This window comes from Colossoma macropomum, unplaced genomic scaffold (genome assembly GCF_904425465.1).
Source record: "Colossoma macropomum unplaced genomic scaffold, Colossoma_macropomum, whole genome shotgun sequence".
In the NCBI taxonomy this organism is placed as follows: Eukaryota; Metazoa; Chordata; class Actinopteri; order Characiformes; family Serrasalmidae; genus Colossoma; species Colossoma macropomum.
In genome coordinates this window covers 18,810,038-18,833,993 of record NW_023494803.1, presented here as the reverse complement: position 1 = coordinate 18,833,993, position 23,956 = coordinate 18,810,038, and the positions used below count along the sequence as shown (strand labels likewise).

Here is a 23,956-nt window from a genome sequence, read left to right as displayed (position 1 = left end):
GTTACGCCTACATTGTTAATGTCAGGATCCAGCGGTATTCATGAAGCGTTTACGGTGAATGTTGACTCTCCAGCCGTAGGGACCCATTGTCGAAACACATAGACTACGTTAAGTACGTTACGGTTTTCTGAGAGTGAAAGGTGTCTGCTGAAAAGTGCTGGTGGAAAAGTTTAGAAGCAGACAAGTTCATTCTCCGTTAAGAGAGCCCACAGCAGCCAGGATGTCAGCCCAAATCATCAGCGGGAAAGAAGTCTCAGCGTAAGTTTTTCCTCATGTTTCCGTTTCGCGCTCTGCAGTGGCAGCTCGGCTATGAAGTGTGAGATAGCTAGCTGCGGTTCACAATGCAGGAGAGTCGTTCAGAGGTCTTTTACGACCAGTTTTCCTAAATGTGGAGAAAATAGACGCTGTGTTAAACGAGATTTAAAAGCCTGGAGTTGTGTGAAGTCTGTGTATTTAGTTAGATGTCTGAAACAAAGTGAAGAGGAGAGAGAAACTCCACAGCCACGTGCAGCGCTCATGCGCGCTTGATTATGAAGGTGGTGCGTTCAGATTAACTTAACTACTGCATAAACCTGCAGCGTCCAGATCGAGTCTATGTCACTCAGAGGTGCAGTTTTCACCTCTTCTGTCTAGTAAGGGCGTGAGTGCAATCCTTGTATGCGTCCTTGGCCTGCATATGCGCCCTATTTGTTTGCCAAATAGGGCACATATGTTTGTCGTTATAATCGGAGTTTATGTCACTGTCATTTTGTAGTCTGTGTTTTATAGGCTTTATTGCAGGCTGATTGGATAGCACAATCTGGCATGGATTCGCCAACAATGCAAGGCCTAAATTTTCCCAAGAGGCTGCTGTTCGTTGAAACTAGCTTTCTAAAAAGAGGGCAAGTGTATTATGGACAGACTTTGTTCATATTTGTGCAGGACGACGGAGAGAGAGACCAGTGAATCTTTCAGACTGTCTCTGGCCAGTTTGGCGTTAATGCGCCCTCTGGTGGATACAGAGAAAATTAACCCACAAATGTAAACATGTAGAGATCGAGTTTTTGTTAAGTGATGTCCAAAATCTATTCATTTATTTATTTGCGGCAAATTGAGTTCATAAAAGTTAAATGAATGAATAGTACTGCTTGTAAGCACAGACTGAAATCTATCAAATAGGCTGCCTTGGCTTTGAAAGGGTAATTCCACCAATTTTTAAAAATTTCTTTATAATTAACTGGTGAAGTTGTGAACTAAATCAGTCAGAGTGGTTTGTTGTGAAATGCACCATTCTAGACGTAAACCAGTTAGAATTGTTGACAGTGGTGGTCATTGTTGATGAGAGAATATTTTGGCCTAAAACTGTTTTTGTAATGAATTCAAGGTAAAATTGTACCCAATGAAAACTTTTTTGTCAGATATATACGCTATTTTACCACTAAAGACACGTCTATGATCATGATTAATTTTGGATAGTAAATAAAGTGGCTATATGTGCGTTGTAGACATTGTGACCTCTGGTTCCTATGGATACCACTGTAACAAAAGGTTTTTCTACAATCCACCATTTCACATCAAACCACTCTGAATGACTTTGTTTACGTCTCACTGAGTGTATTATGCAGAAATTTTGATAATTTCCTGGAATTCCACTTTGTCAGCTGACCAGCCTAATAGTTTAATAATATCACAGGCCAGTCTTTAACTATGCCACACTTCTGGTTTGTCAATAAATTTTAAGACATACGACAGTCAAAATAGATGTCAATATAATCACAGTTTTGTATTTTCTTATTTCTTTGTGGCCCTGGAGTTTTTGATTAGTTTCAGTGGTCACAATTGTGTCAGTCACTTTCGCTGGTCACAAGACTGAGCAGCTCATGCTTTCCTTATTTGGTCTCTCGCATGACTGATTTGGCTGTAATTACACAGCAACTGACCCACTAATTCAACACTTAAAGTTCCCCTGACGTCTTTCGGCTTTTGGTAATTAACTATGACTCTGTTGAAAGAAATGGAACCTGTAAAATTTATTATTGATTGCAGAATGTTTGCATGCACTGTGTATTGTGACCTTTTGGTTGCAGTCTGACCTTTGTGCTCATCAGGTTTTAACAGAGAGATAAAACAGAATCAATGAACCTGATTTGGTCTCATTGGCTACACCATGGCTCTGATCAGAGTACAGCGCTTCCTCCTCTTGACTGGGTTTGAACAGTGATAGTTGAATGATTTCTTAGATCATTGAAACAATGACCCAGTTTAGGCTGACTGAGCTCAGTAATGTAGTTATGTAATGTCAGGCTTACATGGGATTTACTATGAGGTTTCTTTAAAGTGGCCAGTATGCACTTCAGCTGAGTAACAGACCATTGCAGAACCTACAGGTAGACCAGATTCAGCTGTGAAGATCAGAATCAAACTGTCAATATTAATTTCACAGAATCAGCCTCCTGATCTAATGTTGATTCTTAATCACATTTGCCCCCTGAATTAAAACTAAAATGACATGGAAAGTTTAACAAAAATTCAAAACATTGTCAAGCATTGTGATCGTGTTTTATCTACAGTCAACTGGCCAAAACAAACAACAAAAACTCTCCATTCGTTTCTTTATTTAGTTGTATTGAACAACAATACAGAAATCCTTTAAAATAACTTTTCTAGTGCAAAAATAGTCACATACTCAAACTGTGAGCAATTCCTGAGCATCAAATTACCAGTTTACCACACAAGATCTCCTTTCTCCTCAGGTGCACTGAAAATAAAAGCAAGAAATCAAGCTGTGTTTTTAGACAGTTGTTGTACAAGAAGCATAAAAGTAAAATATTCTTTTTGTCTGTCTATAATTTCAAAAGCCAGCTGTATTGTTGTTGTCAATACAAACTGAACAGCACACACCCGTTTTATTTTTAATTGAAAACATGGTAATAATAACTTTCTGCTCTCAGGAAATGTTTGATAAACAAATAACACCCAGTTAAGCCATGATGGAGAGAATCAATTAAATCCGCAACCAGCAAACAACCTTTATTTAAACATGTGGAGAAAAGACTGTGTATAAGTTTTGTTTGTTTATTATAATAGTAGAAAAAAGATCAGTTTGTATTTACATCAGACGGAGGCATTGCACTCAACTGCTCTTTAGAACAATTTTCCAGTCCCACTTAACCCAAATGATGTTGAGATGGCGATATTAATTTTATACTCTTGAAACTGGGCCTGAGTAGTACCTTGCATGCCATTTTTAAACTCAATAAAACACTTTTATAAATGTAGACATGCTTGCTTGCTGATGAAGTTGGCTTCTGGTTTTGTAAATCATGCCAACTTCCATAGAAATATATTTCATCAATGTTACTAAAGTTACAAAATGCATAATAACTGAGAGGCCTCCTCCAAAACAAGCAGAAATGACTTTTAAATCTACTGTGAAAGAGTTACGTAGGGCTGGGCAGTATGACAATATGACGTTATTAAGACATCACAGTGTCTCACAGTATGCGCTTCTGAACACGTTATGGATATTGTTCATACTTAAACACTTTTCAAGTGCATGTTTGATTACAAAGAGAGCATCATTTGTCCTGTTAAACTGGATTTAGTGCATCACAGGAAGTAAAATATTAAATACACATCACTACAGTATCTGTAGTATTTAAATGTGGCACTACTTTGTCTGGTCCAACTTATCAGATGTCTGAAAAATAAATATTGTGACATCATGAATTGTGAAAACGTCTTGAAGTATCGTGATGTTACATTTTTGCCATATTGCCCTGCTCTAGAGTTAGGAAATCTGCAGTGACCTTTTCCATGGAGACCTTCTGGCTTTTATCTGGACTGTAGCCCTGACACAGGCCCTGATTTGAAATCCTGAATTTCAAGTCAAAATCTTGTTTTTACCTGAACAAATGTGACTCACAAATGATCAGACGTGAGCTTTCTTATGTTTGACCAAAGGAATCCACATTTATTAGCCATCGTTCTGTGTGCAGAGCAAGTCTGATGTGTTGAGTAAATGGTTTGCAGTGGGGATGTTGAAAGAGGCTTGAAGCAAACTGAGGGTCTTAGTTTGTTTAGAACTCATCTGCTTTTATAGCCACAGAAACTAAGGAACATTTTGACCCCAGTTGTTGATCTTGAACAGTTAATTGCTATGCTTTCGCCATTGCTCCGTAGTATGAGAGGCTCTATTGCTACATTGGTGTCAGGGAACTCTGTGTAAGAGCACTGACCTGGTGGTGTGACATTGTTTAAACTGTTGCTTGTTTTTTTTTCCAATCCAGCCAGGTAAGGGAGAGGCTGAAGAAGGAGGTGGAGGCCATGAAGGAGAAAGATCCAAACTTCAGACCAGGCCTTGTGGTGCTACAGGTCAGTGAGAGCAAGTTCACTTGGCACAAAAGGCTCCTAGTAAAAAGAGGAAAGTGTGATGTCTCGGGAGATATTTTTATAAGATGCAAAAATAAATAATGTTTCTTTCTTAGTCATCATCACAGAGATAATAGACAGGGTGAGGTCATACAGCCTCTTCACACTAAAATGGGACGATTTTGCAGCCTTCCTACCAGCCAAATTGTCTTCCTAACCAGCTATTTTACAGCAAAAGTTTTTATATAGAAAAATTGGACATAACTCACCTTTACATGATCATTTTCCAACCTCTCTTTATCCTTTAGGACCAAACAAGCTGTTTCTGTTGGTACATTTTAATACATAACAATGAACAATGTTTACATGTTACTTCAAACTCCTTTATTTCAAAAAGCAAGTGAAATTCAGATTTTCCTGATATATCCATTTAAAGGTTTAAAAGGGAATTTTCAAAATTCTGCATAGTTCAATCATTGAGAAAGTCATTCAGAATAATTCAATGTGAAATGTTGCACTCTTGGAGCTTACAGACCCAGATTTCTTTACAGTGGTAGTGATAGGAGACAGGGCTTTTGATATATGCAGTGCAAATGTAGACACGTTATTTGCTGTCCAAAACTACCAGTGGACCTGCATGTGTTTTCGGAGCTTTTGTATGCAATGTTGATAATGGTAAAATAATAGTAATTTTGGATAATAAGTTTTCTTTGGGTGCAGTTTTGTTTTACAGCACACTGCATGTACCTTCACATCATAGAAGTTATAATGTCAATACGTTTTCTTTAAGTTTTTTCAAACCTAACCAATGTCTCAGATATCAGGCAGCACGTTTGTAATGACTTCATTCAATAACTTTCTGTGATGTTACTTTTATATCAGTTCTTCATACACATTTACAAAAATGATCCATTCATTGAAAGGTTCTTTAGCGATCCAAAAGTGGTTCTTCAATCCTTTATGGCACCTTTATTTTGTGTAAGTGACCTGGGCTTTTACAGTGCCTTTTAAAACAGTGCCTTTTGTGTCTATCCATTGCTGTTTTTTTTTATTATTTTTTTTTATTACTGTGTTTATGGGCCTTTGGCCTTGGTGCAGGTATTTTAAATTTGTTGAGGGAAAAAAAAGATGTAACTATTAAATTAGACTCGTTGTATTTAGTATTGGCCTACATGCTTATTTCAGAAGCCATTCACAGCATACAGATTTTTCCTTTTTTATATGTCATGTCAGTGTTGGGTAAATCAAATTCTTTAGTTAGTTAAGTAAGAGATTTTCACCTTTGTCCCTTTGCTGACGTTAGAGTTTAGTTGGCAAGAACCTCGAGTACTTCTCTTGTCCAAAATTCTGAGCTTTAGAATCCATAATCATAAATATTGCAAAATGATGTAAGACTTATTGATATAATCTTTATGGATCTGTATTGTTGTAGTGATCCATGAGCTCAGTGAGTGTTTTTCTTTCGACATCTTGTTTCATTGTGATGTCTTTGAAATGTTCATTTAGTGTAGCTGTGCAGGTTAAGATAGTGTTACTGCCTGATAATCGTCCAGTAAGTTCTTATTAACCATTTCATACTAGCATCCAGATAGCAGAACAATACTCAGCTTGGCTAACTGTGTTCTTTTTGCATGTTAAATTTAGAGTTTAATGAGGACGTTTGGGCGCCCCTGGTTTAATGACATGTATTGCTGATTTTCTAAGTGAAAATACGTTTACACAACTTCTACACATTTTAATACACAATTACTGTTTTTTGTTGAATTTAACATATTGGGATAAAACATAAAATTTGGCACATTTATATTTTGTTCTAGTTTTTTCCAGTATGTTAAACAGAAATCAGAAAAGCCTGTGATTTTAAACTTTTGCATACAGGTGTAGCTAGTAGAGAGGTTATGTGTTGAACAACACCAGAAACATACTGTGTTAAACATCTGAGGGACATTTTATTTTTAAATTTTAGTAATCTACAAGTACGTTATTGCCATATTTCGGGAAAAAAAAAGTTTTCGGTTAACACAGCTGCATATTAACTAGGTATGCATCTATATGGGAATTCTGGGCCGATGCTGATAACTTATATTTTTATATACATTAGCCGTCAAAATGAAATATGTGCTATGCGTTAGAATTACAGTTGATTTTGGATGTAAAGTGTTGGAAAATTATATCTTAGTTATTTGTAGCCAAGCTTTCCCCAACACTGATCACTGCGTCATGTTTGTGTTGCAGGTGGGAAACAGAGAAGACTCCAACTTGTACATCAGCGTGAAGCTGAAAGCTGCCGCTGAGGTAACAAATTGTACAGGCAGAAAACGTCCCTGTCCATGCTTCATCAATAAATGATTATTAATGAGAGGGAGATACTCAGATTCTGAATACTCAACATTGATGTGCTGCAATTCCCTGCAATTTTTGTGTTGAATTTAGATTGGAATCAATGCCACACACATGAGGCTTCCCCAGACTGCTACTGAAGATGAGGTGAGTAAACCCCTTAAAAATATCAGCTTTTTTTCAATGGTCGTTAATTTGATATAGAGATTAGTTTGTCTGTTCATGCTGTAACATATTGTGGTGCAGTCTAGTTACTAAGAAGCCTATAGCTCCATATAAGGTAAATGGTGACTGTCAGTTCTCTCTTTAATAACCACACATTCAGATCCTGCAAAGCATCAGAGACATCAACGAGAACTCCAGTGTTCATGGGCTCATTGTGCAGCTTCCTTTGGACTCCGTTCATCGCATTAACACAGAGAAGGTGACCAATGCTGTGGCTCCAGAGAAGGATGTGGATGGGTAAGGAAGGACACCCTCTGGCTTTGTACACTTCAGTGTCATCATACCTTACCGTCGTATGCCAAAGTTTGGACATCCCCTGGTCAAATGACAGGTTTTGTTAATTTTCTTAAAAAGAAGTTACACATCCTCTACAGAGAACACACTTCTGCACATTTTAATACAGAAATACTGTTTATTTGCTGAATTTAACATATTGAGAAAAAAAAATATATAAAATGGCCTGCGCAGAAATTATTGCACATTTTATATTTTATTTTTTCCCATGTTTTAAGTTAAGCAAATAAGTAGAAATTGTGCACTGAAATTTACATAAAAATGCCATATATAAGTTTGTTTCCTGTAGAGGAAGTGTTAACTTATTTTTACTAAGAAAGTCAGCAAAAAGTTTGATTGAAGGTGTTCAAACTTTTACATATTACTGTGAGCGTGAGAAAATCTTAATAAACAGCTGTCTATGTTCGCATATGTGTGCACAATGTACACAAATCAAGACTGGGACTTTTTAAATGATGAGGACATTGTTTAAACTGGTAAATAAAAAATACCTTTTTAATATAATATTGTACATTTCAATACTATAGTATGTAACATTATAATATAGAATGTAACATTATAATAAAAGTAATAATAATAATAATATATGTGCATTTTATAGTTTAACTAGCATTAATGCAGGGAAGCTGGCCCGTGGTGATCTTGGAGACTGTTTCATTCCCTGCACTCCCAATGGCTGTATGGAGCTCATTAAACAGACAGGTAGGTGGCAGTTCCTCTGTTTGGCGCTACTTCATCAAAACAGCTTGTGATTGAGGGGTGTTGCTGATGACTCCTTTGTAAGTCATCAGTAACATCTTTATGCGCCGTAAAGACACAGCCATATGTCATTGCCATAGGCTTTCCAAACATGGATGCTCTGTAGCATAAGATAAAAATCACGTTATGTTTATACACATATAATGTAGTGAAATAAGCTGCTGGTTTAGCTGCCTAGCTAATGAAGATGAGTACGAGTCATGAAAGTTTAAGAAAATGAATAATAAACCAGGATTTTCAATATGCAATTAAGCTAGTCTGTAGCATTATACATATATCTTAAGCTCTGTGCTCCACCAGAGGGCAGTGTAGAGCCAACATCTTACATTTTGGTCAGAGTTTTTTATCTGTTTACTCTAAAGAAGGAAACATAAAGAGTTCTAAAGCTGGCTAAAGAGTACTGCACACCAGACAGGCTCCATGTTGCTCCAGCAGAGGTTCTCCTGCACCAGGTAGCAGACAAAGCACATCTACAGTACGTAGAAAGTGTTGCAGAAAAATGCTGGTACACTTCAAGCTCGAGCACATTGTACACTTCACTCGTATAGATTTCATAGGATAAACATTTAGCATCAGTTAGTGAATTTATCAGGTTTTGTATCAGCTAACTACACAAACTTGCTGTTTTCAAGCTAAGTATCAGGTGAAATACGATATGGCTATGCTAATAACATTAGCTAAGGTAAAAACAGGATTAGAATATGCTATCTTAAAGACTTTAGTCACCTACTATGGATTCGTGGTCTGGGTTTAATATAGTACAGCAATAGTAAGATGCTGAGTGTCGTCACTGTCTCCTGATTGGTCTGGTGTGCAGTAGATTCCTCTTCCTCTTTTTATTGTTAACTTAGACATAGTTTCTCGCATCACCGTTGCTGCAGCTACAACCCTGCAAGTAGATGAAGTTCAAGCGAAGTAGCCAGAATAACTGCAAAAAGATGGAGACGTGGATGCTTTAGATGCAAAACCCCAAGAGGAGAAGATTTGCTTGATTGTTAGACTGGATCGATTTTACAACAGTTAATAAAATGGCTATATTATATTACATTATATTAAATTATGTTATATTATTATAGAGAAGTTTAGCTCAATAAATGTAGTAGTTTATCTCAATAAATGGATCCTTAATCAGGAAATAATAAGCAGCTAAAGAGCCAAATAGCAAAGCTGTAATCAGCTGCTGGAGCTGCTAGACCACATGTGTCAAGCTCCAGTCTTTGCACGCCAAAGCACTGCAGCCTTCAGCACGGATTCAGCTCATCAGCTCATTAGCAAGGCCTTCATATCCACAGCATTTTGGCTCAGAAGGTCCCCAGTTTGACATGCCTGTGCCTCACTGGCTGATCTAATGCTGTGTCCCAAATCACACATGTGTATATGTTACCTACTACACTAATGAGTGCACTTGTAATAGTACTGCACTATTTTTCACATACTACTAATTGTGCTAGTATGTGGTTTGGGACGCAGCAGCAGTAATGCAGTGGAAAATCTCAGCCATTAGCTTTTATTTGTTATCACTATGGCAACAAATAAAAAAACAAATCAAAGCACTCAAATACATTATTTACTATGCTTTAAAATGAGATTTAAACTGAGTATTGCAAAAAAAAACATTTTACTGCCTTTGCTGTATTGGTTATGGCTTTCTTGTGTCATGTTGTTTGCAACGCGATTGTATAACATTAGAATACTGTGAATATTTATTTTTTTTGGGTGTGTTATTCAAATATTTATTGAAGGTGCTTGATATTTGAGTGACCACTTAAGAATTTAAGACTGCTGTTTACCGCAGGAATGAAGTATTTAAATGTTTAATATATACGAATGCTTGATAAACAAACTAAGTGAAATTCTAACTTAATTTCTCAGCTGAGTTGACAGCCCCAATAGAAGAAAAAGTTTTACCAGTACCATGAAATACATCCATTAGAATTTAGATGAAGCTCCAGTCAAGTTTAATAGCGATTGTGCCGTCATTTGGGAATTTGTGGTTGAATAATGTTTGCCTTCTTGCAGGCGTGTCTGTGGCAGGAAAAAGGGCTGTTGTAATTGGCCGCAGTAAGATTGTGGGCGCACCTATGTATGACCTCCTGCTCTGGAATCATGCCACCGTGACAAGTTGTCACTCAAAGACTGCTGACCTGGCTGCTGAGGTAAACATCAACTGGTCCAAGATTCATGCAAAGGAGAATACACCAAAAAGAATACTTCACTTAAAACTGATTTGCTCAGATATAAGCATTGCATCCTCATGCAGAACCCAACACATTAAAAAAGATTTATAAAAAATAAGTAAAAAAAACTCATTAAAAATATATATTAAAAAAAAACAGGTGTTGAAATATTAATCTAATACAGTGTTCCAGCTGGGTAGTGGCAGAACAGCGTGAGCTGCCTACATATTACATATTCTGGCTACATATTTTAGCTTTCTTTTGCTGTCAAGAATTGTCAGCTAACCTGTTGGCTGAAAATGCCTATATTCTCACAATAACTATATATTATAACATGGAAATGGAGGAACAGTAAGATTTATACATGTATGTAAACCACTTCACAGGTGGGAAAGGCAGACATTTTGGTGACTGGGATTGGAAAGCCTGAGATGGTGAAGGGAGAGTGGATTAAGAAGGGAGCGATAGTCATCGACTGTGGTATTAACCATATTCCAGGTGGGTGTGGTGGTAGAAAGCATGTTTCTGGAACATGCATAATTCTTTTTTCATGTTTCCATGTGTTTTGTTTTGTTTCTTGTATCTTGGAGGAGACTTAGGGATACCTTGATACGAATGCTGGTATTGGGTGTTGTCTGATATTGCTCATGAGCTGCCATACTCGTACTCATAAAAATTCACCAATACCAACGTTCCGATACCAGCCGATACCATGTGACGTAAGCTGAGTGTGCACTGCCGCGCTAATGAACAATCAGAGTGAAGGGGGCTCTGCACGTACAGAGCAGTGTTACTGAGTCTGTGACAGTCAGACACAAAGTCGTTGGTCACTTTAAACATTCCACTTTGGCAGATTCCCACATCACTGCCTGCTTTAGTTTCAGTGCACAGTGTTGGCCAAGCTGCTGTATCAGTTTCTCAGTGTATTTGCTCAGTACTCTGTTTGCATCATGTTATTTTGAATGGTTTAAATGGAGTGTCGAGCTTTATTTGAAACTTAATAGACAGAGCTGTCTGTAGAGCTGCGTTTCACCTAGCATGGAACAAGCATTTTTGTACAGTGTGAATGTGTAAGTCAGAGGCTTTGCCCGTACACAATGGTCACCAAAGAACAAGATTTATAAAAATCACAGAGGATGTCTAGCCAAACAAAAGATTCTGAGAAAACATAAATTCCACACGTGAGCTCCTCAGATCTACTAGCCTTGGATGTGATTCCTGCTGATGCTGTGCTACAAAGACTGTTGTTGAAAGACACAAATGAAAAGCGCTTTTCTCGCTCGTTTCCACTGTAGCGCTACTCGATCCAAGGCATATATAGCACAGATAGCAACACGTTTCATTTAAAAAACAGCTAGATTTTAATGTTGTAACTGTTAAGGCACATCACACTCATTTACACTAAAAAATACTTAATTCTGCATAGGTAATTCAGTATGGTATCAGACTCTGTATCAGAGAGTACTCAAAAAAATGTACTTTGTACTTGGTCTGAAAAAAATTTTATCAGTGCATCTAAGGAGAGTGCTAACTGCCCGATTATGTTTACTGTAACTATGTACACTTAAACTAACACTAAAAGCCAGCCATCAGTGCTCAATATTAGTGATTGCCTGGGGCAAGTAAAACAAAGTTGGGACAGAAGGGAAAATTCTGTGAGCAGTGTACTTGATATCGCTTTCATTTGCCTTCATTTTGAAACACTGCCCAAAAAAAAAAAAAGGAAAATTCAGATCTTTTTGAATCAGTACTAACCCACCTATACCTGTTTCGCTCGCTTTATAGGTCTTACACTAACAAAACAGAAAAAAGGCACTGTGTTTTGTCGACACTGTTGTTAATTGAAAGCTGTCATGAGAATGTTAAGTAGAATTCCTCTGGCATTTTGGAGCACTAGACTTGTGTGTGTATCTGATGAATGCATACCACAGTAGTTCTAATTAATACTTTAATGCACAAGTGCATAGGTAACCTCTGTTTGTTAAATGTAATGGCTGTTTTTGCACAAAGACTGTAAATGTATATATAAAATCATGGTTCCCACATGCTCTGGAAGACATTTAACGGTTATAACAGCTCACTTTTGTTAGAACTGCTTATAACTGCTTGTGATTTTTAAAATGTTTATGCCCTAATTATTAACCATTTAATAAACTAATTTTAAATCTTTAATAAGCCCTTTGTAAGGGTAGTCTTACTGTAAGGTGGTACCACTGACATTTTAGTAGAACTTGTCATGAAATGCTTGAGTCAGAGTGTCACTCAACAGTTTCATTGTTGACTAATGTTAAGAATGTTGTCCATTGTGTGTCATTTTAAGATGACTGTTCGTTAGGAAAAGGTGCTTTTATGTCATGGAAATTGTCGTAGATTTGTCCTGGAATATACTTTCCTAAAAAGAGTTTTTTTAAATAAAGCATTTGTATAAACTCTGCTTCGGATGTTCTACTTGCCCATTCAGACAAGTCTGTGGAAAAATGAATGTCGAGCCCAGGCCTTGATTGGGTAGAATTGATTTGTTAGGGCAAGAGCATTCTATCTACTGTACTGTTACACCCATAAAAAACATGCCCATTTGTGCTCTCGTGCATGCTTGGCTACAGATGGCTATGACACAGGATGCAGCTTTCTCAGTGAAAGATTCCCTGTCCAGGCAGGAATGCTACTGCTTTACCAGTAGAAGTCTACGAGCAAGTCTCTTAATGCTATGTTCACCTAAGAATATCTGCTAAATACGTAAATGTTTCATATGTAACAGACAGTGTTTTACTGCATATATAAATGGATTTGAGTCAGTGTTTCAAATAGGCTTAACTAGTTCACATTCTGACAAAGAATTGTATGAGGTGAGGAGTTTTTGCTTTTATTGGGTGCCTTAAATGACATTAAAATGTAGTTGAATAGTGGTTACCGTTGCTTGATTTTCTCTCGTTCACCTCTTTTGCATGTGTTTGAATCTTCTCACAGACAGCACTAAGGCGAATGGGAAGCGGGTGGTGGGCGATGTTCATTTCGCCTCAGCTAAAGAGCAGGCAGCCTTCATCACACCAGTTCCAGGAGGAGTCGGTCCCATGACTGTTGCCATGCTCATGCAGGTATACCTCTCATCTCTCATAGGAACTGTGTTTAAATACATGTACATGCATCTTGATGACTCCATGTTTTTACAAAGGGCAAATTTATTGGACTCTAAATTCTGCTTTGACTTTTTCATAGAAAGAGTTAATTGTCTACCACAACTGAAGGAAGTGAAACACAAAGTTGTTATTGTTTTGAGTGACTGTTTAGTTGCCTCAAGTTTGTCTTATTTTTAGTCTCTCTTACTTAACGTTCCAGGATGGAGCTGGATCTACACCATGCTTTCTCCATGTTTTTCACTTAAGCTATATGTCCCTTGTTTTCTTTCTATTCTCATAGAATACCGTTCTTAGTGCTCAGCGCTTCCTTGAAGCACATGAACCAGGCAAATGGAACATCTCTTATACCAAACTCAACTTGCAACGACCTGTTCCAAGGTTTGAGTCTTTCTCTCTCTAAAGCAGCTGTTCCTCCAGAAAAAGCAAACTACCAGAAAATATCAGTCGGACTGATGGCAGCACCTGTTGGCGGACATTAATAGTAATACTGCCTCTCTTGTGCTAAAACTGACCTAATACTTCTGCTGAGTCTATAAAGTATTTTCTTTAATAAAATAATTTTGTCTTAAATCCTTCTTTGTGACACAGATTACCTTCTAGGCAATTCTGGAGTGTCCCCTAGCTGTATTTAGCCTAATTTTCCCTTTGTTTTTTTAGTGATATTGTCATCTCTCGCTCTTGCGTGCCCAAGCCAATTGACCGTTTGGCCAGGGAGATCGGGCTGCTCTCTGATGAAGTAGAGCTCTATGGCAAGACCAAGGCTAAAGTACAACTGGAAACTATTGAGCGACTGCGGGCCCAAGCTGATGGCAAATACGTAGTTGTTACTGGGTAAGAAATATGACAACCTTTTTAGATCAAGTATTACCTTCTGATACGTATGTATAAATAGATACATACATTAGAGTTGTGCATTGTGCAGAGCAATTTTCTTCAATTACTGGTGCATTATTGTACATATTACAATAAATTGCACATGGTTTGGCACCATTCACAAAGACCTATCATCATTCATTTGTAAACATGATACAATTGTATGCTAAAATTTGAGCAACCATAGGTAGAAAAACGTTTTGTAGTCAAGTAAAGTTTTGAAAAGGCCACATTTAATGTTTTATCTTTTCCCAAAGTGTTAAATTCAGCAAATTAAGAGTAATTGTGCATTACATTTTGCGGTAGTGTGTTCTCTGTAGAGCATGTGTGAACTTGTTTTTACTTAGGACATCAACAAAACATATAACTTGGAACAGGAATGCTCCCATTTTTGCAACGACTGTGTATAATTCAAAATAATTTGATCTTTGCCTTTTTAGAATTACTCCTACACCTCTTGGAGAGGGAAAGAGCACCACTACAATAGGACTGGTGCAGGCGCTTGGTGCTCACCTTAATCGCAATGTGTTTGCTTGTGTACGCCAGCCATCTCAAGGCCCAACGTTCGGCATCAAAGGTGAGTCAAGTCTTTCGGTCATGCTGCAGGGTTTGCTAGCCGTAATGCTGTCCTCATATATCTTGGAGCGTGCTACAATATTATTATTGTTCAACTCTGATGTTTTATCAATAGGTGGTGCTGCTGGAGGTGGTTATTCTCAAGTTATTCCCATGGAAGAGGTACTGTGGCTTTTCATGGGCTGTTTTGCCAAATTCCAAAACATTGTTAATATAACATTTAAGATACAGTGTTTTCTTGTTTATTTTAGTTTAATCTTCACCTCACTGGTGATATCCATGCCATCACAGCTGCAAACAACTTGGTAGCTGCTGCCATTGATGCCCGTATGTTCCATGAGGCCACTCAGTCTGATAAAGTAAGAGCTGTCATTCTTCAGTTATAGTCCACAGGTACTGTGAAAACAGCAGTAATGTTTTATTTTCTATGGTATTTCTATCTACTGTACGCAGGCACTTTTCAACCGCCTTGTGCCGCTGAGCGAAGGCCAGAGGAAGTTTTCTCCCGTGCAGATCAACAGACTAAAAGTATGAATAATTTTATCATTTGTGTCCTTTTCCCAAATAATGAGCTCCCAAAAATGTAATTGAATGTACATTTAAACTGCATTTTCCCATATAATTTGCAGTTAACTCTCCAGTCTTTTGTTTATTCCTAATGTTGTTCCATTGCTTGTGTGTAATGTTGTTTCTTGTGAATGATGTGTGAAGAAACTGGGCATAGAAAAGACTGACCCCTCCACGCTGACTGAGGAGGAGATCACTCGCTTTGCCCGGCTGGACATTGACCCTGAATCCATCACCTGGCAGAGAGGTATAGAAGACTAGTGGCTCAGAATGTAGTATTGTGTGCAATACAGTTGCAGTGCATCGATTTCTCCTTCTTCCTCTTTATACCTGACGATGAAATATGCAGGTATCTTTGCTGTCTAGATGTTTCTACCCTTGAACTTATGTTTTCCTCTTTATTTTACCCTCAATGCAGTTTTGGACACCAATGATCGTTTCCTGCGGAAAATCACTGTTGGCCAGTCTCCCACCGAGAAAGGCCATACCAGAACAGTGAGTTACACCTAGCCACATCTAATAGAAATGACAGCATGCAATTAAAATCATATATTGCCATGTAGGGCCATAGTTATTTTAATAATGCAAGATATACACTGTCCAAAAGTTTGTAGACACCTGCTCATGCAATGTTTCTTCTGAAATTAAGGGTATTAATAGGAAGTTTGTCCCCCTTTTGCTTCAGTAGCAGCCTATTCTCTTCTGGGAAGGCTTTACACTAGATGTTAGAACATTGCTGTGAGGATTTAATCACACAGAGCCACAGGAGCATTAGTGAGGTCAGGTACAGATGGTGGATGATTAGTTCTGGATCACAAACGCTACTTCATCTCACCCCAAAGTTGCTGGAGCTCCATCACTCTAGAGAACGCTGTTCTGCTGCTCCACAGCCCAATGCTGTTGAACTGTATACCCCTCGAGCCAATGCTTGTGTGGCTTGCAGCTAAGCATCCCATTCCATTAGCAGTTCTTTTCTATGGAGATCATGGAAGCTGTGTGGGCGCAATTGAATGGCTGTCAGTAATAGGTGCACCTTAAAGTGGCTGAATTCACCGGTTAGAAAAACCGGATGCAAACTTTTGGCCATGTAGTGTACATTGATATCCAGGACCGTGGTCAGTTAAACAATATAAAAAATAACTGTCTTATTATTGCTGTTGAGCACTAGAGTGGTTTTTGTGGATCCAGTGAGCCAAGTGTTGTTTGTTTTTGCAGGCTCAGTTTGACATCACGGTGGCCAGTGAGATCATGGCTGTCTTGGCTCTCACCAGCAGTATGGAGGACATGAGGCAGAGGCTTGCTAAAATGGTGGTAGCCACTAGCTGTAGTGGAGATCCCATCACTACTGAAGACTTGGTGAGTAGTACAGTAGAAAAGAACAGATGTAGCTTGTGGTGATTTCCAGAAAAAACTAATGCAATTCTATTCTATTCTAGACATGTGTGAAGTGTAATTTTAGAAGGGAAAAAAAAGGAAAATTTGAAATGTCGCTCAGCAATAGCGTTTTTCTCTGTATGGGAAAACTAGCCTTGAGAGCCTAAATGTTGCACATAGAGAGTTACAGTGTTGGGCTTAATTCCCTCTTCATCTCTTTTCAGGGGGTGTGTGGAGCGCTGACAGTTCTAATGAAAGACGCCATCAAACCCAACCTAATGCAGACATTAGAGGTATGAAAACCTGCACTTTTTACATTAATGTGTTTATTTGCTGAATTTAACAAAGCATGAAGTTAACATAAAATGTGGCCTTTGCAAACATTATATGCATATTTTACATCTTATATTTTATATGTGTACAAACACACATTTTATATATATTTTTTTAATTCCAGATATTTTAAACTCAGCAAATTAATAGTGCTAAAATTTTGCTGAAAAGTGCAATATTTTAGGTCACTCCCCAAATAGGAGGTGTACTTATGCGCTGGTTCCTGTCACCACCACCACAAGTTTTGACCCTGAGTAAATTTCTCTGTAATGGGGCATTTGGCAGCAAACCACTCTGAATGACTTTGTTTACTTCTTAACCATTGATTTATGCTGAAATTTTGTGTAAATAGGTGTAAATAATTGTTGTAATTATGCTGATATTTTAGGTTGAGATTTAAAGAGGAGCTAAACATTTAATATTTAATTGGTCAGACCCTGGATGGGAGTTACTGTTCATTTTACTCATGTTGATCTGTAATAGTATTTTTAAACAATTGTAGGTTTTATGTCATTCTCTTAGGTACTTTACATATAGAGAAGAAAGAAACAATTAGTGAATAATTATTTGACTCCCACTCCACTATGTATTCCCACCTTTTTAGGGAAACCCTGTGTTTGTTCATGCCGGACCCTTTGCCAACATTGCGCATGGGAACTCCTCCATCTTGGCTGATAAAATTGCTCTGAAGCTGGTGGGGCCTGATGGATTTGTAGGTAAGCATGAATTAATAAGTGCCTGAAACTCACAGGTTCTGCTACATGTCGTACTGGCGCCACCTGTTGCACATAAACATAATTGCCTGCTTTGATATATATGTTAATATTATAGTAAATAGAATAGAATATGGTGACCAAGTTAAGCTTGTTTAGTAAATTACTATATTGAACCACATATTGTATTAGTTTCTTTAAGGATAGAAAATTAGCTGTTGTGTATTTCTTATCTTGTTTCTGTTGTCCTTTCCCTCTGTTAGTGACTGAGGCAGGCTTTGGTGCAGACATTGGAATGGAGAAGTTTTTCAACATTAAGTGCCGTTATTCTGGGCTGAGGCCTCACGTGGTGGTGCTGGTGGCCACAGTCAGAGCACTAAAGATGCACGGTGGAGGACCAACAGTAAGTGGACTACTACTGGGCATTTAGTGAACTGTATTTGATGTTTTAATTAGCACAAAGTTTAAATGCATGATGAAGTGTTATTGGTCTAGATGGCTATAATGAAAACAGCTATATTAAAAAATTTAATTCTATTATTTTTTAGTCTTGATGAGTAATGATTCCAGTTATTCAGATTTCAGAATTTTTTTCATTCTCTTTTCTGGTAATGAAGGACTGGACTGTGAGCAAAGGGTTGTACTATAAAATAATTGACCAGTCAAAATGCATTTCTTTAGTTTGATAGATACTTTGATATTCTGGGGTGTATTTGAAGTATTTGTCTTTTTCTGTAGGTCACAGCTGGAATGCCTTTACCGAAGGAATACACCGAAGAGGTAGAAACATTTTATATGTGTGCAATATATACCCCAAATGTATTACATGTGAAAATTACTTCTGCATTTTAGGAAATAACTTCCAAAAATTCTGGATGTTTTTCAGAATTTTGAGCTGGTGGAGAAAGGCTGCAGCAACCTGAGGAAACAGGTGGAAAATGCCAAGCATTTTGGGGTACCAGTCGTTGTAGCAGTCAATGCTTTCAAGTAAGAAGCTATGGATGTATAAAAACCTCCTTTAGACCTCTTTCCATGTTAAGTCTTAAGCCCTATTTGAGCTGGATTAGGTTTATCTGGGTAAATTAAAGGTGTAGGATCGACTACAGGCATCATGACACAATATTATAATGATGATTTATATTGAAATTTTGAAAAATTTGCGATAAGATTGAATACAAACTACTCCTTCAAAAGAAAATTTTCTGTACCTAATAAAGTTTTCTGTTTGTGCATCTCACTTCAGAAGAACTCTTGCAATTTTAGCACTAAGAAGACAATGGATTGTGGTGTCCTATTAGACTACAGATTTAAATATATGAATTTAACCTTTTCAACTCCTTGAGACCACCGGTGGTTCCAAAACGCACTTTGTCATATTCTTCATAACTTTCGTATTTCATAAGCTACATTCAAAAGGTGGGGGTCATATGAGAGCTGTAACTGTATTCTTTCCAGTCAAATAGAAGAGTAATGTAATTTTAAACCCTTATAGTAGAAGAAGCTGAACTCAACACTGAATTTTTTTGTCTACTGAAAGTCGACCCATTTTTCCACAAATCTGGGCTATAAACTATAAACAGATGGCATCTCTTCAGTGATCTGCTCTGTACAAATTATTTTTATAAAATAATTCAAAGAGTGTCTAAGATTTTTGGCTTTCAGCAGTAAATTGTAAGCATATAGCAATATGTGTATGATCATAACACATTTTCTGTTTTTTTGAGGGGAACTTTTACAAAAAATAAATAAAATAAAAATGTACATTTATTTCATGCAGTTACTGAATAAGATGCCTTACGATTTGGTCATGTAAATTCAGATGGAAAGACCAAAATATACCCTGGTGAATAAGAGGTTAATTAATTTAGTGCTGAATCATCAACATGTGGCTTTACATGTGTATATATGTAAAGCCACATATAGATGCTTTTAATTCAGTGAACATCTGTGATATCTGACAAGTAATTCAGGAGTGAATTATTTTCTGTAATGGGCTGAATACCTTAGTAATAGTAAGCCTGTTTGAATGCACCTCTTTGAAATGCAACAACAAATCCAGTTCAACAGACGTGGCTAGGCATTCACCTGTCGTGTAATGCTGACACATACATCTGGGCTATGATGTGATAATTTGGGGATGATTGGCCTGTCAGATCCCATACACATTACATTATAGAACATACTGTGGTGAAACTAATCCAGCTCCAGTAGTGCTTTAGATGTTGTCTTACTATCATGCTATTGCAGTAGATCTTTTGACTGTAAACTGAAGTGCATATTCATTGTATTTGATGACGTCACGCAATCATGCAGCCATCATTTTGGTTAGGCAACTTCAAGTTCAATCGGCAACACAGTGATTGAGACATAAATGATCCAGCATTAAAAACTCCATAAAACTCCACCATGTTAGTGTCAGTGCAGTGCTGAAAGTGATCCACCATCCAAATAATATCTACTCTGTGGTGGTCATGTGGGGTTCTGACTGTTAAAGAACAGGGTAAAAGGAGGCTAACAAGGTATTCAGGGAAGCAGATGGATTACAGTCTGTAATTATAGAACTACAACGTGCTCCTATAAATGTAAGTGGAGCTGATAAAATGGACAATGAGTGTATGTACAAGGTAGGTGTACTTAATGAAGTCGCCTGTGGGTGTATATGTATATTATTTAGGAGCTAATCCTCTTCTTGCAGCATTTGCTGTAGACTGCATCTAAAGTGTTCACGTATCTTTTCATCTTTTTCATGGTCATTCTGGCTATTTTGCTTGGTCTTCATTCACCTGCAGGCTTGTAGCTGCAGGAACTGTGATGAGGCACCCTATGTCTGAGTTGCAGCTTGCCTACCAAAGCGGTGGCGGGGTGTGCTTAATGACTTAACTGAATACTATGAGTAGACACTGAGCGCGTAAGACACAGCATTCTCTCTACAGGACAGACTCTGAAGCCGAATTGCAGCTGATCTGTAAGCTGGCTAAAGAAGCTGGAGCCTTTGATGCGGTGCCCTGCACTCACTGGGCAGACGGGGGCGCTGGAGCTGTTGAGCTAGGAAAGGCTGTGCAGAAAGCTGCAGACGCCCCAAGCAACTTCAGCTTTCTCTACGACACTGAGGTAATAACGTTTTCACTTGCCATGACTTGCTGTTTGTCATATTGCTTAACATCACTGTGTACACCTTTTGTCAGTAGTGTCTATAAAGTGATTCTTTCTGCTGTGCCTCCTTGGCATATTTCAGCTGCCCGTTGTTGATAAGATTAGAATCATTGCACAGAAGATTTATGGGGCTGATGACATCGAGCTCCTCCCAGAGGCCCAGCATAAAGTAGACCTGTACACCAAACAGGTAAGACCATGTCTGTCTATCATGAAGTTAGGCAATAGGGTAGATGCCTTGTGTGAACACCTAAACCAGAAACGCTTGTTTAATTAGTCTGTAAACAAGCATGATTGTGAGCTCTTTGCACCAGATGCTTGTTTTTTTGTTTCCGTTTAAATAATACATGCATACCAACATACATACACCTTTAACCTTTTCCTCTCTCTGTAGGGTTTTGGCAATTTGCCAATTTGTATGGCAAAGACCCACCTATCACTTTCTCACGATGCTGAAAAGAAAGGCGTGCCCACCGGCTTTGTTCTGCCTATCCGGGACATCCGCGCCAGTGTGGGCGCCGGCTTCCTCTACCCCCTGGTTGGCACGGTAAGCACGGAACTTCTACAGGAGAAAATTGCTTTGTGTGCTCATTAACCCTTGCAAGAGTTTAGATACCTTATGTCTTGGTTCAGTCCAGTTTCATCCAGTTTGGACTAAGAACTTAGTTTCTCTATTGTGTGCATGTAAAATTAGCCAGTGAGAGCAGACAGTTCTCTAGCTCACTTTTAGATTTTGCTATTGTATCGTTTAACATTTATTAGTCATGTTAAGATTGTTCATATAGGTTGCAAGCTAAATGAAGGAAGTTAGATAGTTTACCAGTTTACCAAGAGGGGTGGCCAGAATAATACACTGATTACTTATACTGATAATGGGCTACAATTTGCTTTCATTCACCATAGATTCTGTCACTTATTCTGTCATTTGCGTGATTGACGCATTGCAACAACCAAGTGAATTAAAGAGGCTCTCTGACTGCAACTAGCTGGCTAATGCAGAAGGGTAGACAGATAGCTGATGTTACTGCTAGGAAGCCGAATATCATGTCTGTCTTTATTAGAATATACATGAGTGACTACGCTAGAAATCAGGATTTCTTTATCACAGTGAGGAGAGTCTCAGTGGTTGTATGACATATTTGCATAATGCATGCTCGGTATTGTAGTGAGAGAACACTGATGGACAGAAACATGAATACAAAAATTGTGAATTCAGTCAAACCTAAGAAGCTGAGGGATATAATGCTATGGTAGAATATTATATAGCATGACAATATATGAAATGCTACTTGTAGGTTAGAATGCCCCTTCAAGCATTACAATAAGCAGCAGACAGATGTGGAACAAAAAGGACAAAAGATGTTTCTCTTGCTCTGCATTACATGCATTCATGCATTTGCCTTTGTTTACAGAAATGAAGACATTGCTAATTGTTTATATCATATTTACTAATGCATGAACAGAGAATTTCACATAGAAAACATAGTATAATCATTTATTAATGAATGGAAATTGCAAAATTTTCACTTTAATCTTTTTTCAATACAGATGCCGACTATACCAGGCCTACCAACACGTCCCTGTTTCTATGACATTGATCTAGACCCAGTGACTGGAGAAGTCATCGGACTCTTCTAGAGGAGAGCCATACCGAACCTGTACTGGATGTTTTTTTTTTTCCCCCCATCAAATTAGGGAGATGTACTGTTCTAATAAAACTCTTGCATAGTTTTAAGATGGTCTTCTTAGTTGTCATAAGAGCTGTCTCCTGTTGTTAGGTGTTACTGTTATAAGCTTCAAGAAGAACGGTGGTTTAAAATAGACATAGAAACTGCACCTTACACCTTTATGATTTCCGTTTATGGTGATGCACGTAGTTTTGTCTATTTTGCAAGTCTGAAGCATGATTTTTCTTAAATTCCATTACACAAGTAATAGTACAAATAACACCCCTGGCTATGTGCTTGAAATTGCACAAGAGCATGAGTAAAGCTGTGGTTATGTTCATAGAACACAAGAGTGCAAATTTAGGACCTGTTTTTATTAACAGATGTTGTTATGTTGGCACTCTTCCTCTTTAATATTGTAGAAATAGCCTACGGCAGTACGTCCTCACAATAGCCACCTTAGCAACCTGCAGGTCCACATAGTTTCCTCTGGAAACTACCTGTAGTAAACATGAAATGGTTGGAAAGTCCCTCTTTTGCCTTTTTTCTGTGAAACTTTGTAGAGTGCCTCTAACATCACACTACACCTGTTGCATTCAAAGTGTAAATGAATGAATTCTCTTGTTAACTCTATAGATTGACATTTCAGGATGTTTCCAGTGCTGTTATTAAAATATGAAAGGCAATCATTTTCTAGCTGTTAAAAAAAGTGTGCCTTTCTATGTCTTAGCAGTGGCAATAAGGACACTGCAGAGCTGTGAAAGATTAGAAAAATGTGAATCACTTTTATATTCAAGCCTGCTGGGGCAGTCTTTTTCAGATTGATTGTGATATCATAAAAAATGCTCTGAAAATAACCCCCAGCTGTTGCTATTAGAGGCTGTGTAACATACATTCTTCTAAATACTGTGATTTGGAAAGTTGTTCTAGATTTATTAAATTGTAAAAATGAAATTAGTTGTTTACTGTATCGACTATTTTTGTCTTAAGTATGATTCATACTCTATTGCTGACGGTCCTGGTCTGGTCTGCTTCAGTCTGCTTCATGTATTCAGGCTCATGCTTGGTCTTTCTGTGGTATGTCTTGGCAATTGGTATGTAACATAACAATGGAGTGAGACTAAGTAGGCCTGTCTGGGATGTAGACACTGCAGGTAGCTGTGGATGTTCAATATTACATCATTTTATTCAAACAGACTGGACGGGATCAGCAGCTGTCAGCGATGTACTCTAATACTGTGACATCTGATAACTGATGTTTATGATTATGCTGGAAATTTTGACATGACATGCCAAAAAAAAAAGTCTGTTTCCATCTGTTGCCTTTTGTTTAATCTTCTTTTATAAGATCATTCAACCTGAAACTGACAAGTATGTCTTGTTCATTTAATAAAATCTTTATTACCTTTGGTACTGGC

At 37.9% G+C, this 23,956-nt stretch overlaps 1 protein-coding gene across 1 annotated transcript; it reads left to right on the top strand.

Moving 5' to 3' along the window:
• The first annotated feature begins 33 nt into the window (after nucleotides 1–33).
• On the top strand, nucleotides 34–23,956 carry mthfd1b (methylenetetrahydrofolate dehydrogenase (NADP+ dependent) 1b). Its single transcript, XM_036593799.1, has 27 exons — nucleotides 34–258; nucleotides 4,269–4,353; nucleotides 6,586–6,645; nucleotides 6,784–6,837; nucleotides 7,016–7,152; nucleotides 7,811–7,911; nucleotides 9,988–10,124; nucleotides 10,532–10,643; nucleotides 13,113–13,240; nucleotides 13,563–13,660; nucleotides 13,940–14,113; nucleotides 14,596–14,732; nucleotides 14,847–14,893; nucleotides 14,983–15,090; nucleotides 15,185–15,259; nucleotides 15,443–15,545; nucleotides 15,717–15,793; nucleotides 16,514–16,654; nucleotides 16,897–16,965; nucleotides 17,610–17,721; nucleotides 17,982–18,121; nucleotides 18,457–18,498; nucleotides 18,605–18,705; nucleotides 20,652–20,829; nucleotides 20,954–21,061; nucleotides 21,266–21,418; nucleotides 22,420–23,956. Exons 1-27 carry the CDS (start codon nucleotides 221–223, stop codon nucleotides 22,507–22,509), a joined length of 2,805 nt encoding a protein of 934 aa, XP_036449692.1. The 5' UTR covers nucleotides 34–220; the 3' UTR covers nucleotides 22,510–23,956.

What these genes read in the sequence shown, in the direction of transcription:
- mthfd1b (XM_036593799.1), top strand. Translation starts at nt 221, where the DNA reads ATGTCAGCCCAAATCATCAGCGGGAAAGAAGTCTCAGC. An exon ending in AGCGGGAAAGAAGTCTCAGC is followed by an intron (nt 259 to 4,268) that starts GTAAGTTTTTCC and finishes TTTCCAATCCAG; the next exon opens with CCAGGTAAGGGAGAGGCTGA. An exon ending in CGAAGGAATACACCGAAGAG is followed by an intron (nt 18,499 to 18,604) that starts GTAGAAACATTT and finishes GATGTTTTTCAG; the next exon opens with AATTTTGAGCTGGTGGAGAA.